We start from the raw sequence: 18,835 nt of genomic DNA, 5'->3' as shown, positions 1-18,835 counted from the left end.
TCTACGGTGGATCAAATAGCAAGATAACATATGTACTGCATTTCAATTTAGGCTTTCACGAGACGCCCTGCATAATATTTCGGGTTCAAGGCCTACATATTGCGCCATGTTAAAAAGATAACATATGAGCTTATAAATGACTAGAAGGCAACATGTAAAAAAAATGTCGATTTGTTTTATGTGAGATAAGTGAGATAGGGAACAACACTTTTATAAAATGCATTAAATCCGAATTAAAAACCCAGAGATCAGTACGGTTTGTATTTTAATTAGACGGCAAATCTGGACTTAGCGTGCATATTTTGTTATTTAGTATAAACGGTAAGTTCTTGTTCATTTTTTTTAATCAATCAATTAAAGGAGAAATATGTCCCTGGGTTTTATTCCCACGTGTTTTGTTAGATATTTGTAAAAACAAATATTATATATTTTGGCCTAAAACAACTATAGCCTGATATTAGTGGTGCGGTGCCATAATCTCCCATTTAATTTTTTAAAAGTTGCACAGAAGAAATATGTCCCTGGGTTTTATTCCCACGTGTTTTGTTAGATATTTGTAAAAACAAATATTATATATTTTGGCCTAAAACAACTATAGCCTGATATTAGTGGTGCGGTGTCATAATCTCCCTTTTAATTTTTTAAAAGTTGCACATAACCCATATTTACCAACCGATTTTAATAAAAATTTCAAAAGGAGCAACAAATTATGACCAAATGAATAGTTTGGCACCAATATTTGACCCGATTTCAAATTTTTCCGTATTTAAAAAAGGAATTTTGTATTATCACTTCGCTTTAAAAAAAATCTAGGTCAAATATCAAAATTCTTAATTCAGTGATCTATTGTATATTGTGAATGGTTTCCAAAATTATAAAAATATTGAAAATCGAATAATAACTGTCCAAACTCTTCATAAAATCTTTAAGCGAATTTGATGTTTCCTCTTTACAATTAGCCGAACGGCCCCAACAAGTTTGAAAAAATACTTTTACCGTGACGTCATGACGACTGACAATTTAGTCCCCATTGAGCGTCCTAGTAGACAAAATATGACAGTAGGCGATATGAAATTGAATAGGCCATTTATTATCAATAAATAACAGGAAAATATAATATAACGTAATAACAACAATACAATAAAAATAGACTAGATTACAAAAATAGGCCACCACATTTTGAATTATTATTATGAATAGGTAAATACATATTTTGTTGATAAAGATGGGGTACAGTATACGCCGCCAAAGACTGTGAAATCCACGGGAGGAGAGACTGACTAGAACTTCCGAGATGGAAACAATCCAGCCGCATCACAAAATATTAAGGACATGGCTGTTTAATACAGTGTAACAATAGCAATCTCACTTAACATTGGAAAAAATGCAACAAATAGACTGTTAAAATAAATATAGAAGAAAGTCTCTGTATAAGTAATAAAACCATTACAATAAACTATTTTTAAAATGCTTTCACGGGACGCTCTGCATAATATTTCTGGTTTTATATATTGCGCCATGTAAAAAATGATATCGATGATCTAATAATGGAAATTGACAATTCTATTATTATTAAATTCTAACATATTCCTGGTCATCTAAATCTAACACCAAGTAGGTAAGTAAACAGTTTACAATAAACTATAAAACATACTTATGGGAAACAGGTACCAATTTATTAGTAATTAAGTATAAGTCATAGTTTATTACTCTATCCAGTAAGGAAATGAAATGAAATGGGGTTTAACGTCCTACTGTTCTGCTCCTAACCTGGGCTAATGAAGACGGGCATACGCCATACAGTGTGCTATGAGGGAAATCTTGCCCGGGCAGCGGCACTATCGCCTACTCTTATATCGAATTCCAACTGCCAAGGGATCTTTTACGTGCATTCCAATGTATACACAGGACCTCGGTTTTTCGTATCATCCGAAGGACTAGACAGCTGTCCTTGTCAGGCCCTCCGTTCTGCACCACTGACAAGGGGAAAGCACGTCGGAAAATCCGGATGAACTTTCACGGCAAATGCAGGGATCGCAAGGAAGCCACTGTGGCTAAGTGGGTAAGACGCTGGCTCGCTAGCCTGGAAGTCGTGGGTTCGATCCCTGCATTGGAAGAGAAAGTTAATCGGGATTTTCCCACGTGGTTCCCTCTTGTCAGTGGGGCAGGACGGAGGGTCTGACAAGTACAGCTGTTTAGTCATTCGGGTGGGACGAAAAACAGAGGTCTCGTGTATACATTGGCATGCACGTAAGAGGTCCCTTGGCAGTTGGAATTCGATATAATTTCCCCTCATAGCACACTGTATGGCGTATGCGCGTCTTCATTCATTTCTACAAACTTTATATGTGAAGTCATAGTTTCAACAATGGCTCCGAAATAAAAGTTGGTTACAATTATCGAAAGCAAACGTCCAAATGTAGATAAATAGTCCGAAATCTCTTGTCTGGGGTTTTCGTTCAAAATATTGAGCCATTCGGACACGATCACAATAGCTCCCTAATAGGGTTACGTAGCTCTCTATTTAAAAATTATGTATATCATTCGATTGTATGCGTGACATGCTAATAGCGACTTAGATGATTATCCAGGGATTCAACATGTGACCAGGATAGGATATCATTCTTCACACAGGGATCCATCTTTTTCATACTCAGAGAATAGATCTCAGCCCTATATGGCGGCCATATCTAGTATACCTTTTTTGTAATGTGGCCCTTAGATGACAAACCTCATCTCTCAACCCTCCGTAAAAACAAGCACATCAGTATATCTCAACGTTTTTAGTCACGTTCTCGTACTCGTAGCTATGTGGCCCTACTTCTCAAAATTCTCGACAGTCGTCGATTTAGGACATAAAATGTCGGTCAACTAGCTTAGTGTCTGTTGTCAAGCGGAATTAATTGTAGACACACAGCCTAAGTTTAGTATTGACAGTATATTATAAGTTATATCACCACACAAGGAAACTGAAAGTTTATTTTTCAGTGAAAAAGTATCACGGACACTTCACATAGTAGTTGTTCAGGACTAGGAGAAAGGTTTGTTGGCGTTTTCCACACAGTTTCATTCACGCAAATAAGTTATTTATATCTAGGCTAGGACAGGGGTGGGTTGGGGGTGGATGGCCGAATGGTTAGCACGCATATCATGGGGCCTGTCATTGAGTAACTGACGTGGTTTCGAATCCCCGGTTGTACGTGACCAGGAGTATAGGGTCGCCTGTCCAACCTCGTGGGTTTCCTCCCACTGCTAAAGACCCCTACGCGCAAATGAATTATTGAAATAAAATTAAACCATATGTTAGTCCCGAAATGACATAGTCTGTGTCGAGTGGACGTTAAACCCCATTTCTCTCTCTCTCTCTCTCTCTCTCTCTCTCTCTCTCTCTCTCTCTATATATATATATATATATATATATATATATATCTGGGACGGCTATAGTTTGGGAATTATTTGACTTTAGTTGTGAAAAAAAAAGAAAACCAGTTGTGTTATTCCTTTTTAAATATATATATTTATTTTCTGCTTTATCACACCCCTGGCCAAATTTGTCCCATTTTTGCATTTCTCATTGACACTTGAGCTTTATCGCGTATGTTTTCATAAACTGATATGGCCTAAATATTCATTTGGCCGATATATCGTTGAGAGGGATGACATCGTGATTTATTGCAAATAATTTACAATGGGATCCCGATCAGGACAATTTACAGAAATTATGAAGCTTCTCCCAGGGAATAGAATAATAAAATATAATATCTTGATGGCAACACAAAACATTTAGCATATATAGTCAAATATTTATTGTATTTACATATAGTTTATAAGCACGAGTTATTATAGAAGAGCTGGCATTTCTCACTATAATAGTTTAAAACTAGATATTGTAAAGGGAATATGCTGAAAATTTCAGTCAAATTGCGCCACCCTGAACTGAGATATTAGCGATTGAATGTTAGGCCTAGCTTCGATCATCATTACTAGAGTCGGTACGATAAAAAAAAAAACAAAGTCTGATTATCTATTTTTGGATTAAATCATCAATGTTCGTTAAACAGCAAATCGGATTCAAATCCAGTGGAAAACCGACACATAAGATGCCATCTAGAGTTGATTATGGTCTGGATAAGTTAATTAATGTCTGATTAATAGATTATATTATAATATTTCAGGCCTAAAGAAAGACTTGCAATATACGGATTTAGCTCTTGTATAATGTATGTTTAATTTAATTTATCCATGTAATATCAATTCATCAATGTTACAACAATATCAACTATTTTAACAATGATAAATATCAGGGGTTGCAGGGGCTCAGTGAGACGGACGCAATGACGAGCCCCCACCCGCCAAAACACACACCCATCCTCACTAATGGCTAAAATTCATGCGGTTCCAATGCGGTTTTCGACATTATGATTATAATCATAATGCTCAACATGTGTCGGGGATCACGGTGGCTAAGTGGGTAAGACGCTGGCTCGCTAGTCTGGAGGTCGGGTGTTCGATCCCTGCATTGGCCGAGAAAGTTCATCCTTGTCAGTGATGCAGGGCGGAGGACTTGACAAGGACAGCTGTCTAGTCGTTCGGATGGAACGAAAAAAACCGAGGTCCCGTGTACACATTGGCGTGCACTTAAAAGATCCCTTGACAGATGGAATTCGATATAAGAGTAGGCCGTAGTCCCGCTGTCCGGGCAAAATTTCCTCTATAGCACACTGTATGGCGTATGCCCGTCTGTATTAGCCCAGTTCGGAGCAGAACAGTAGGACGTTAAACTCCATTTAATTTCATTTCAACAAGTGTACCGTGGGTACTATATTTATGCTCCAAATCGACTCTAGTATGTTCGACACAGCTCAGTATTACTCGGCGGCCCTGGGAGGGACCCTTCCCACCCCTCCCCCTCCTTTGCACACACATATATAAATACTGTTTTGATTTTTGTCTTTTTTGGGGGCAGACGGGATCTTGTTATTCATATAAAATCATGGGTCACCACGCCCCTGACTTAGCGTGGATTTGTATTAATCAATAAAATAAAGCTATTAATTTAATGTCTAAACTTTTTGTGTTGAAAATACAAGAAATATTTTCATGTTAAAAACGCGGGATAAAACCGGCCCCCATTTAGATTATTTAATAATTCGATTATTAATTCGTTAAATTGACCTTGGCAGTTGGAATTCGATATAAGAGTAGGCGATAGTGCCGCTGCCCGGGCAAAATTTCCCTCATAGCACACTGTATGGCGTACGCCCGTCTTCATTAGCCCAGTATAGGAGCAGAACAGTAGGACGTTAAACCCCATTTCATTTCGTTAAATGGAATATCGGACATAAGCGCATATCTTCAAACTGTATAATTTTGGGACACTGAAATGTATAAAAACTTTTGAACCATTGATTGATACGCAAAACGGCTTCCAGGGTTATGGATATTCTAACGTAATCGATCGTTGAAAATATTATTCAGGCCTGATTTTGAGAAAATTACGATATTGACAATAATTACGCCAATTTGTGAAAAAGGGGCTACACATAGGGCCATATAAAATGAAATGAAATGGAGTTTAACATCCTACTGTTCTGCTCCGAACTGGGCTAATGAAAACGGGCATACGCCATACAGTGTGCTATGTGGGAAATTTTGCCCGGACAGCGGCACTGCGGCCTACACTTAGGCTATATCGAATTCCAACTGTCAAGGGATTTTTTTACGTGCAATGTGTACACGGGACCTCGTTTTTTAGTCCCATCCGAAGGACTATATACAGCTGTCCTTGTCAGGCCGCTTACAGTCTTTCACCACTGATAAAGGGGATCCACGCCGGAAAATCTGGATGAACTTTCTCGGCCAATGCATGGATCGAACACCCGCCATCCAGGATAGGGTCATATAAATATGATAGAACTAGAAGGAACTCCTGGAAGTATAAATGATTCTTTAACCCCAGGTCAGGTCAGCAATGCTCTAATATAATTTGTTCGTATAAAAATGGAAAATTTGAGCAAACCATGATTCTTTCCAAATGCAATTTTAAGTAAGTTGATCTCTATGAAAATATTGATGCTAAACCTCAGTTTATTTCATTTCTATGCATATATAATAATAATATGGCCAGAACGTGGTAGTCTCCCTTTAGTATTGATTTATTAGCGAGTCAGTCATTATGCAAGAGATTACAAGTACACATTTGCCTGTATTCACTGAACTAGAGATGAAAATTTGATTATGACACTGTGGAAATTCCGATAAACTAAATGTTGTTTTGCAACATGCAATAATAAACAGAAATACCGGTACCAACCGAGATGAATCCACAGGGACCCGGTAAACAGATCTACAGGATTTATAGTACCGGTACCGATAAATGTTTGGACATTGGCCATCAAAATCTCACTGGGAATTGATCATAATATATTGCTCTTCTTATTGCCTGGTTTTTGTAAATAATTTGTTATTTTGTATTTTGGGTAAGATGGACCTACTTTTATTTTTAAGAAAATTTAATAATTGGGTCCTTCATTGGAATTATAAAATAGAATGTTAGCATTATTTCCCTTTAAGCAGCATAGATAGCCAATATAGGTCTAATTTTAGAAGGCCCACAAATCCATTCGTGCCTAGTCTAGACCTACATACAATTTAAGATCCTGGAAAGACAAAATGATAATATTCAGCGCACGTATTTCTGCGGGCCTATCTCCAGTAACTTGATGAAGGTAGACCTAGTTTGGAAATGAAATGAAATGAAATGGGGTTTAATGTCCTACTGTTCTGCTCCGAACTGGCCTAATTAAGAAGGGCATATATATACGCCATACAGTGTGCTATGAGGGAAATTTTGCCCGGACAGCGGCACTACAGCCTACTCTTTTATCGAATTCCAACTGTCAAGGGATCTTTTACGTACACACCAATGTGTACACGGGACCTCAGTTTTTTGTCCCATCCGAACGACTAGACAGCTGTCCTTGTCAGGCCCTCCGTCCTGCATCACTGACAAGGGGGAACCACGCAGGAAAATCTGGATGAACTTTCTTGGCCAATGCAGGGATCGAACACCCGACCTCCAGGCTAGCGAGCCAGCGTCTTACCCACTTAGCCACGTGACCTTGACCTAGTTTGGATTAGAGGTCTAATAGTAAAACTAAAATTTGTTCTTTCATATTTCAGAAGTAAATAAGAAATCACCTGTCCAGACAAATACTCAAATCAACCAATAGAGAAGAAATGAGATCAGTGATGGGAAGTACCACTTGTCGCCTTTTACTGAATAGACGTGTTTTTTACTCTATTACCATAAGACAGAGTCAGATATTTAATTGTCAAATTTCCAGACAATTGAACACAGTATCTCGACCTTGGTCAAATAGAAATTTGAGAGCGAATAGTCGGTCTTTAAGGAATCAAGTTTCATTATGTCGTTACATATCAACAGAAAATCAAGTAAAATCAGACTTACAGATAAAAAGAGATTATTTAGAGTTTAAAAGCAACAATTTACAGTTGTCATGGTTATGGTTGCGAGATCATTGTCGTTGTGAAGTCTGCTACAACCATGTGACTAATCAAAAGAATTTCTTGATAGACCCATCCAGTTCACAATCCACATCTATTACTCCAGAAAATGTAGAATTAGAAAGTGATGGACAGGAATTGAAAATAACTTGTAGGTCTAGATCAAAGTAAAGTTTATCTTTTTTACTTTTAAGCAGGTAGAATGATTGCACCTGTTGCGCCCGTTGCTTCGCTGATTGCTGTAATAAATGAGGCCCACCAAAGTATTATGGCTTTATTTGGTGCTGTATTTAATTCACATTCTCAAAACTTCATCACGGGATGCTGAATCGATGTATCGCAATTCTTTTTTTTTAATTTTTTTTTTGTCACTTCACACCTAATTATCCATGTCACACATTAATTTATTTTGGTCTTTATTTTGATCCACATTAATATCGTGATATAAAACAGTTTTATTTCTTCGACATCAGCAGGACTAAACATATCAATTATTCATTTATCCTGTTGCTTTCTTGGTAAAATTGACCTGGTTATTGAATCGTGATATGAATCGTATCATAGTGCCTGATTCACAATACACATCGTATCGTGACTGCAGTGGCAATACCCAGCACTAATTTAATTATAAGGAAGAAGCATACAGTTATTGCCCTTGTAGGCTCTACTTTTTCACAGATTGTAATTGTTTAAGATTTAAAAGAAATGGTCTATAGACTGTAAAAACAGCTGTTGTTAAAACTAGTAAAAGGCACTGATAATTTAAAGAGTCATTATGGAAGATTAGATAAAGAACTGCCAGTTCTCACTACAATAGTTAAAACCTAGATGTAAAGGGAATATGCTGAAAATTTCAGTCGAATTGCTCCACTCGAAACCAAGATATTAATGTTTGAATTTTAGGCCTAGCCTTGGTCATCATTACTAAAAACATAGTCTCGATTATCCATTTTTGGATTAAATCATCAATGAGCGTTAAGCTGCAAATTGGATACAAATCCAGTGAAAATTCGACACATAAAATGGCATCAAGAGTTGATTATGGTCTTTTCATGTTAAGAAATGTCTGATTAATAGTTTATATAACGTTTAAGGCCTAAAGAAAGACCTGTAATAGGCAGATTTAGCTCTTACATAATGCATGTTTAACAGGGCTGCTGGCAAACTTTCCCTGCACTTTCAATATCTGGATTTATTATTTATTATATTATTTTCTAGGGAAAGATAATCATATTACAAGATATGACATTTCCTGGTTAAAAGAAAATTCATTTTCAACAGAAAGTAAACAACGAATAAAACAGTTTTTTTGGACTGGAGAAAAGATGAGATCTGAAGATCGACCAGTAGTTGATTATGAAGATCACATGAAAACAGAAGAAGGGTTAAAACAGTCCCTATATTACTTGTTAAAGTATGGTTTTACAATTGTTCAAGGGGTAAATAACCATGTTATTTGTTTTATAATCTCCGCGGTGTAAAGTTTTCTCTCCGGTGTAAACCTAATCGCTGCGGAGAAAAGATTTACACCGGGGTAGAGGTTTACACCGCGGAGAAAACTTTATACCACAGAGTAAAGATTTACACCATGTAGAAAACTTTAGACTGCGGAGAAAAGATTTACACCGGGGTAGAGGTTTACACCGCGGAGAAAACTTTATACCACAGAGAAAAGGTTTACACCGGGGTAGAGGTTTACACCGCGGAGAAAACTTTATACCACAGAGAAAAGGTTTACACCGGGGTAGAGGTTTACACCGCGGAGAAAACTTTATACCACAGAGAAAAGGTTTACACCGGGGTAGAGGTTTACACCGCGGAGAAAACTTTATACCACAGAGAAAAGGTTTACACCGGGGTAGAGGTTTACACCGCGGAGAAAACATTATACCACAGAGAAAAGGTTTACACCGGGGTAGAGGTTTACACCGTGGAGAAAACTTTATACCACAGAGAAAAGGTTTACACCATGTAGAAAACTTTATACCGTGGAGAAAAGGTATAAATCAAATCTCTGCAGAGAAACGGTTTAAAATCAGAGAAAAGGTTCTAACCGCGGAAAACCATGGAGTAAACTTTATACCACGGAGAAAAGGTTGACAGCGCGGAGAAAACTTTATACCGTGGAGAAAAGGTTTACACCGCGGAGAAAACTTTATACCGTGGAGAAAAGGTTTACACTGCGGAAATTTTTTTATACCGTGGAGAAAAGGTTTACACTGCAGAGAAAAGGTTTACACCGCGAAGTAAACTTTATACCGCAGAGAAAACTTTATATCGTGGAGGGAAGGTTTACACCGCAGAGAAAACTTTATACCGTGGAGGGAAGGTTTATACCACAGAGAAAAGGTTTACACAGCGGAGAAAACTTTATACCGCAGAGAAAAGGTTTACACCGCGGAGTAAACTTTATACTGCAGAGAAAAGGTTTACACAGTGGAGAAAAGGTTTATACTGCGGAGAAAAGGTTTATACCATGGAGAAAAGGTTTACATGGCAGAGAAAAGGTTTACACTGCGGAGAAAACTTTATAAGGCAGAAAAAAGGTTTACACCATGGAGAAAAGGTTTACACCGCAGAGAAAAGGTTTACACCGCAGAGAAAAGGTTTACACCGCGGAGAAAACTTTATATCACAGAGAAAAGGTTTATACCGTGGAGAAAACTTTATACCGCAGAGAAAAGGTTTACACCGTGGAGAAAACTTTTTACCGCAGAGAAAAGGTTTACACCGTGGAGAAAACTTTATACCGCGGAGAAAAGGTTTATACCATGGAGAAAAGGTTTACACCGCAGAGAAATGGTTTACACCGCGGAGAAATCTTTATACCGCGGAGAAATCTTTATACCGTGGAGAAAAAGTTTACACTGCAGAGAAAAGGTTTACACCGCGGAGAAAAGGTTTACACCGCGGAGAAAAGGTTTACACTGTGAAGAAAACTTTATGAAACTTTATATCGCAGAGAAAAGGTTTACACCGCGGAGAAATCTTTATACCGCATAGAAAAGGTTTACACTGTGGAGACAAGGTTTACACCGCTAAGAATAAAAAAAAAACATGAACAAGACAAACACACAACAGTCTTTTGTTCAGTTGACCTGACCTAATATTAAACTAGGTCACCAGCAAGAATCATTTTAAATTTTTTTACCCAAATGGTGATACTGTGAGCAAATAAGTTAAAATTAAATTAAATTATGGATTTTATGTAATCATAAATTAAATTTGATTATTGATATATTGTTTTTGAAGGCACCTGCTACTATTGAAGATACAGGAAAAGTTTCTGAACGTGTGGCTAATATTATGGAAACTTGTTTTGGTCGTGTATGGAGTTTTACCGCCGACTTAGAGAGAGCTGATACTGCTTATAGTAATGTTGGTCTAGGTTGTCATACGGATACATCATATTTAACATGTCCAGCTGGGTAAGTAAATACAGCCTATATACTGCTTATAGTAATGTTGGTCTAGGTTGTCATACGGATACATCATATTTAACATGTCCAGCTGGGTAAGTAAATACGGCCTATATACTGCTTATAGTAATGTTGGTCTAGGTTGCCATACAGATACATCATATTTAACATGTCCAGCTGGGTAAGTAAATACGGCCTATATACTGCTTATAGTAATGTTGGTCTAGGTTGTCATACAGATACATCATATTTAACATGTCCACCTGGGTAAGTAAATACAGCCTATATACTGCTTATAGTATAGTAATGTTGATATTAGTTGCCATACGGATACAATATATTTAACATGTCCAGCTGGGTAAGTCCAAACTAGATAAAAGCTTGTCAGGCCACCTACACATAATGTAATACTATAGGGCCTATATATATACTGTAGAGGTTATTTAAGTTCTCTAAAAGATGTTCTGTTTAATGTATTAAAGTCGTTAGCTAGTACCAGTGACAATGTGAACTAGGCTAACAAGGATATGTCTGGTAGACTAAAATCGGGCAATGACATCATAGTCTGGTAATCCAAATATGGCAACCCCATCCGTTAGAAATTTGAACACGCATTCTCCTTCTTGCCCATATTAGTACGCTGTGTTCAACTCCAGTGTAGCGTCTGTGCAGCTGACCAATCAGATAAAGGAATTAAGTACCTGGTTGAGACTTCTGGCGTATTTCGCCGAACATAACTGATGACAATTCACAGTAAAACGGAAACAATTGAATGTAAAACAGTTTATATAAATTCATATTACATTATTATATGTGTTGCGACCCATTTGTGCCAATTTCTAGGCCCAAAATATTAGCGATTTAGCTCCTTTAATTAAAAAACTGAAATGAAATGGAGAGAGAGAGAGAGAAATGGGGTTTAACGTCCACTCGACACAAACTAGGTCATTTCGGGACTAACATATGGTTTAATTTTATTTACATAATTCGCTTGCGCGTAGGGGTCTTTAGCAGTGGGAGGAAACCGGAGGACCCGGAGAAAACCCACGAGGTTGGACAGGCGACACTACTCCTTGCCACGTACAACCGGGGATTCGAAACCACGCCAGTCGGAAATGAAATGGAAATGAAATGAAATGAGGTTTAACACCCTATTGTTCTGCTTCAACTGGCCTAATGAAGAAGGGCATACACCATGCAGTGTGCTTATGAAGGAAATTTTTCCCAGACAGCAGCACTACGGCCTACTCTTATATCAAATTCCAACTGCCAAGGGATCTTTAACATGCATCGGTCCTGCACCACTGACAAGGAGGAACCACAGCGGAAAATCTAATGTACTTTCCCGGCCAATGCAGGGATCGAACACGGGACCGCCAGGTTAGGGAGCCAAAGTCTTACTCACTTAGCCACTATGGCTCCCGAATTAAAATAACTGAAGATGACCAGTCTTTCCACCAGCCATCCTTTTAACATTTTAAGACAATCATTTCAAGCCTTCAAACATTCAAAGATGGATAACGTGTATTTTATTTTGTAATTTGATAATCATCAGTATTTTTGTTTGGTCAGGATACAAGTATTTCATTGTATAGAACATGATGGTGAAGGGGGAGAAACTCTGTTAGTCGATGGTTTTCAAGCTGCTCATAAACTAAGACAAGACCATGAACAGGACTTTAATTATTTAACCCGTGCTATTGTACCTCATGAATTTCTGGATAAGAAAACTAAAGATCATTATCGTAGTCTTGGTCCTGTCCTGTCAGTTTCACCAAATTCAAGGGAGTTAACCCATATCAGGTTAGTTTGTGGCTGCTGCCTGGATTTGACTTAAATTTTATTTAAATATCAGATTTTGATTTTTGTTAATTCAAAAAAAATGGCTTGATTTGTAAATGCCAGATTGAGAGATATAGATAAATGGGGTTTAACGTCCACTCGACACAAACTAGGTCATTTCGGGACTAACATATGGTTCAATTTTATTTCAAAAATTTGCTTGCGTGTAGGGGGCTTTTGCAGTGGGAGGAAACCGGAGGACCCGGAAAAAAACACAAGGTTCGACAGATGACCCTACCCCTACTCATGTACAACCGAGGAATCGAAACCACGGCAGTTGACTCAATGACAGACCTAATTATACAATATGCAAGTGCTAACCATTCGGCCATCCATACACACAGGGTCATAACAGAAATTCAATACTTCGGCCAGAGATAAATCTTTAAAAAAATATTCTTCTATCATTCTGTATTTTAAACAGATTCAACATGTACGATTTAGCACCTTTATCTACCATTCCACAAAATGAGATGAAGCAATTTTACACAGCTTATAACAGACTACGAACAAACCTGGTGAATCCGGCTAATGAATTTTGGTTGAAGTTAAAACCTGGTATGGTATTATTTGTTGATAATTGGCGTGTTTTACATGGTAGATCTAGTTTTACTGGTAAACGGGTAGTTTGTGGTTGCTATATCAACAAAAATGATCTTAATAATACCTACAGAAGACACGATATGTTGTAGGTTATGAAAACTGAATGGACTGAAAACAGGTGCACACTGTCCACCCGGTCTTAGTTTTTTTATATGTATATTGTCGTCGCCCCTGTGTCCACAATTTGTTTGTTTGACGAAACTTGAAATACAGGTTCATCTCCAAAAGATCTTGGTTCCTTTCGGTATTAGCATGTATCGGATCGAAACTTCATGGATTATGACACCTTATTGTACGAAAAATCACGTTTTTGACTGTGAACACTCTAAAGGTCACAATTTTTATCTGATATGCATGAAACTTGAAATGTATGATTATAACCCAAAGATCTCAGTTCATTTAGATATTTGCACATATCGCACCGCAACTTCTGGATTATGGCCCCTGATTATACAAAAAAATCGCGATTTTAGCATGTGGACCCTTTAGAGGTCACAATTTTTATCATATTTTAAAAACCTTTTAAATATATCACTGTGACATCTTAATGACATGTAAGTTCAAATTTCGAGAAAATAGCCGTTTCTTGTACCCAAATAGTGTAAAAGTATGTAATACCAAGGTTGTGGACCCTCTAAAAGTCACAATTTTTATCAGATTATGATAAAACTTAAAATATATTTTTATGTCCCAAAGATCTCGATTCCTGTCGTATTCGCGCATATTAGATCATAACTTCCTGGATCATGGCCCCTCATTGTACGAAAAATCGTTTAAATATATCATTGTTACATGGTTGAGTTCCTGCAGATATTCATGCATATCGGACCGTAACTTCCTGGATTATGGCCCCTGATTGTACAAAAAATTGCTTCTTTTTTAACTTGTTCACTTTCTATCTCTTGCAAAATGTAGCATATCTTGCATGGCAACTGCGTGTTTTATTCTTTCTAATTTAATCAATGCGAGTTGTTGAGACTTATTGGTCCAATTGTAATTTGGTTTTTTTTTATTTTATGATTTCTTGGTTATATTATAAATATTGTAAAATAATGTGATTTTATTCAGTTTGACATGATTGAACGATACAATTGGTATGATTGAACGATACGATTGAACGATACAATTGGTATGAGAGAACGATACAATTGGTATGAGTGAACGATACAATTGGTATGATTGAATGATACAATTGGTATGATTGAATGATACAATTGAACGATACAATTGGTATGAGAGAACGATACAATTAGTATAATTGAACTATACAATTAGTATAATTGAACTATACAATTCGTATGATTGAACTATACAATTTGTATGATTGAACTATACAATTGGTATGATTGAACGATACAATTGGTATGATTGAACTATACAATTCGTATGATTGAACTATACAATTGGTATGATTGAACGATACAATTGGTATGATTGAACGATACAATTCGCATGATTGAACTATACAATTCGTATGATTGAACTATACAATTCATATGATTGAACGATACAATTCGTATGATTGAACTATACAATTCGTATAATTGAATGATACAATTGGTATGATTGAACTATACAATTCGTATGATTGAACTATACAATTGGTATGAGAGAAATTAGTTAATCCATCAAGGAAATAGTTTATGATTTTAAAATCCTTTTCGAAGAGTGAAGCAAATACTCATGCCAGTTTGCTCAAAGAAGGGGCGGTGTTTCAATTTTTGAAAATTAAAAGAATTAATGTTAATCTTCAATCTGCTTAAAACACAGATCCTATTTCGTTTCGTTTTTTATAGTTCAAAATTTCATTTTACTTGTCTTTACTACGCTAGGATCTGGAAGAGTTGTTATATAATACTGTTCTGGTTGAAGTGAGGAATTAGCCAATGAAACGGTCTGTTATGGCGAGTCCTTGGCGTGCGACGCACGGAACTGTGGGTAAACCACTAGAAACGTCAACGCTGATTGATTAATCAAGGTTGGACATCATATGATCAAAAGCCGCTGGTACGACCTCTGATGCGACCTTCCACTACAACCGGTCAGATCTTCATGTAGTGTAGGCCATCGAAAGTATAAAAAAAACGAAATGAGAGAGAGAGAGAGAGAGAGAGATGGGGTTTAACGTCCACTCGACACAAACTTGGTCATTTCGGGACTAACATATGGTTCAATTTTATTTCAATAATTCGCTTGCGTGTAGGGGTCTTTAGCAGTGGGGGGAAACCGGAGGACCCGGAGAAAACCCACAAGGTTGGACAGGCGACCCTACTCCTTTTCACGTACAACCGGAGATTCGAAACCACGCCAGCTGACTCAATGACAGGCTTCATGATACAGCGCGCACGTGCTAACCATTCAGCCATCCAACCCCCCTGAAATGAAAGATAGATCTATATTTTAATCAGATTGGTTTATCTTGAATATGTTATTCTGTAAAATGTATTATGTTTATTTTCATGTTGAATATGTTATTCTGTAAAATTTATTATGTTTATTTTCATGTTGAATATGTTATTCTGTAAAATGTATTATGTTTATTTTCATGTTGAATATGTTATTGTGTAAAATGTATTATGTTTATTTTCATGTTGAATATGTTATTCTGTAAAATGTATTATGTTTATTTTCATGTTGAATATGTTATTCTGTAAAATGTATTATGTTTATTTTCATGTTGAATATGTTATTCTGTAAAATGTATTATGTTTATTTTCATGTTGAAAATTATGATGCCTCTTTATGGCCGCCTTGTAAAAAGCTAAACCAGCAGTTACTTACACACATACAATGTTAGAATCCCACTATGTGGGGAAGTTATGTACACAAAAAAAAGTTATGTTTCATTATAAAGATTTGTTTTGTTACTGAAAATAAATGATTACCTTTTCATACTTTGTATTTCTAATACATTGCATTGGAATTCTTATGTACCTCAACCCAACTCAGTACTTCAACGTTAAACATGCATTATGCAACAGCTAAATCTGCCTATTGCGGGTCTTTCTTTAGGCCTGAAATGTTATATAAATCATTAATTACACATTAATTAACTTATCCAGACCATAATCAACTCTAGATTGCACCGGATACTCAACATTTTAACTAGATTAGAACGGTGCGCCATTTGATAATTTAATTTAAAAATGTGAAAGCGAGGCTAAGTCTCTAATGTACCACAATGCACACATCTTGTCAGAATTACAAATAGTGATAACTTGGCTCAGAATGAAGTAATTTGAATGAAATTTTCAATATTTTCATTTTACATTATCTGTTTTTGAGCTATTATAGCAAGAATGGTCAGCTACTTATCTAAATCTAACATAATGTATCTTTAATTCTTAGTTTACTGAAATATTGAGAGTTTAGAGAGAGAGAGAGGGAGAAAGAGAGAGAGATAGAGTTTAAGTCCACTCGACACAAACTAGGTCATTTCGGAACTAACATATGATTTAATTTTATTTAAATAATTCGCTTGCGCGTAGGGGTCTTTAGCAGTGGGAGGACCCGGAGAAAACCCATGAGGTTGGACAGGCGACCCTACTCCTTGTCACGTACAACCGGGGATTCGAAACCATGCCAGTTGACTCAATGACAGGCCTTATGACACAGCACGCATGTGCTAACCATTTGGCCATCCAACCCCCCTTGAGAGTTTAGACTGACTATATAGGCTATTGCCGGTAATAATGAATGCCACAGGTTTGATTATAAAATAGAGAAATTAAAATCATGCTAATACCAGTCCTGGGAATAAATCATAATCTCAGCCATTCCATCAAATTTAGTCTAGACAAAACAGCAGTAATTGTGTATATGCCACTGGCTTTCTGATAATCAAGTGTACAATTTACACAATGAAATGAAATGAAATGGGGTTTAACGTCCTACTGGTCTGCTCCTAACTGGGCCAGTGAAGACAGGCATACGCCATACAGTATGCTGTGAGGGAAATTTTGCCCGGGCAGCGGCACTATGGCTCACTCTTATATCGAATTCCAACTGCCAAGGGATCTTTTACATGCATGCCAATGTATACACGGGGCCTCAGGTTTTTTTGTCCCATCCGAAGGACTAGACAGCTGTCCTTGTCAGGCCCTCCGTCCTGCACCACTGACCAGGATGAACCACGTTGTTTCAAATACAACTGGAAGGCTATTTTTCTTCTCACCCATTGTAAGACTTGGAAATTTCTGCCCCGAGACTGAATCGATCATGTATGCATGTAAAGAATTTTGTAATGAAAATTCATCTTAGGTGGCTGACTCGAATTCCAATCAACCATTCAATCGTTGACAGTTCACAGAGACGTAACCATCGGGAGAAATTTTTGAAAATTTAACTGCTGCAAGCGCATTTTCCTGTCCTTGAATACAGCAACTTCAATGTGGTCCAATATAGCCTACCTTAGGTGGCTGACCCGAATCCCAAACAAACAACCAATCGTCACGGCGTATGGAGACCTCGCCTTCCTGGAGAAAATTTTGAAAATGTAACCGTCACAAATCTGTTTTTCTGCTATTCTAGCCTGTGAGTTAAGCAACTCCAAAGTTGTCCATTGGTTTTGTAACCGAAATCCCCCTCCATGCCGACCTGTATTCCAACCATCGAATCACACTGTACAAATGCATTCACAAATAATATTCGATGTTCGAAAATGTCCCACAAAGTAGAGCGACTCCAGACAAAATGTTTTAATCCATAGTCAATTCAGTACAAATTCGTGGTAACATTGATGTTTTATTAGATTTCGGGCACTTTATTTTGCCGAAAAGTCAGACTGCTGCCCGCTGGCTCCTACGCCTATGTGATTAAGTCACACCGATGTCATCCCTAGCAAATATTCACTGCTGATCAGTGTGCTTTTATTTATGTTACACACAGAATAACAATTTTTTTATCAAATGACATATTACCGGTAATAACAAAGCAAAACTGGGATATGGATACATGTACATGTACGACTCAATTTACTGACAAACTCTGCATTTACTTGATTGTTGATTTTGTCCACAGATATGAAAGTCTATGAATGCTTGTTCCATTGAATAAGGGGTTCTTTCAATAACTACAAACAAAACATTTGTAAATAAAGTCTTAAGATCTTCAGTGAACATTATATTTAACATTGAATGTCAGACTCAGATGTGATAACTGGTCGGGAAATGGGGTTTAACGTCCACTCGGCACAAACTAGTCCAATTATGGACTAACACATGGTTCAATTTTATTTCAATAATCCGCTTACACGTAGGGGTCTTTAACAGTGGGAGGAAACTGAAGAAAACCCACGAGGTTGGATAGGTGATCCTACTCCTTGTCACGTACAAAAGGGAATAAAAACCACACCAGCTGACTCAATCACAGACCTTACGATTTTGCGCACATGCTAACCATTCGGCCATCCCCCAGATGTCGCATGAACAAATCAATAAAATAAG

At 37.2% G+C, this 18,835-nt stretch overlaps 1 protein-coding gene across 3 annotated transcripts; it reads left to right on the top strand.

The window, feature by feature from the left end:
* Nucleotides 1–100: 100 nt before the first annotated feature.
* Nucleotides 101–16,283, top strand: LOC126827778 (trimethyllysine dioxygenase, mitochondrial). 3 transcript variants are annotated; one of them, XM_050557312.1, is made up of 6 exons: nucleotides 101–321; nucleotides 7,183–7,678; nucleotides 8,746–8,966; nucleotides 10,780–10,955; nucleotides 12,519–12,749; nucleotides 13,213–16,283. In XM_050557312.1, the coding sequence occupies exons 2-6, from the start codon at nucleotides 7,240–7,242 to the stop codon at nucleotides 13,478–13,480; spliced, it is 1,335 nt and encodes a 444-aa protein (XP_050413269.1). In that variant the 5' UTR covers nucleotides 101–321; nucleotides 7,183–7,239; the 3' UTR covers nucleotides 13,481–16,283. The 3 variants fall into 3 exon arrangements, with proteins under 3 accessions (XP_050413269.1, XP_050413275.1, XP_050413307.1); XM_050557318.2 differs by lacking the exon at nucleotides 101–321 and adding an exon at nucleotides 6,188–6,479; XM_050557350.2 differs by lacking the exon at nucleotides 101–321 and having other exon boundaries at nucleotides 7,595–8,966.
* Nucleotides 16,284–18,835: the final 2,552 nt, after the last annotated feature.

Source organism: Patella vulgata, chromosome 1 (genome assembly GCF_932274485.2).
Source record: "Patella vulgata chromosome 1, xgPatVulg1.2, whole genome shotgun sequence".
In the NCBI taxonomy this organism is placed as follows: domain Eukaryota; kingdom Metazoa; phylum Mollusca; class Gastropoda; family Patellidae; genus Patella; species Patella vulgata.
Note: the sequence above shows the minus strand (reverse complement) of the source record. Positions and strands in the feature narration are given on the sequence as shown.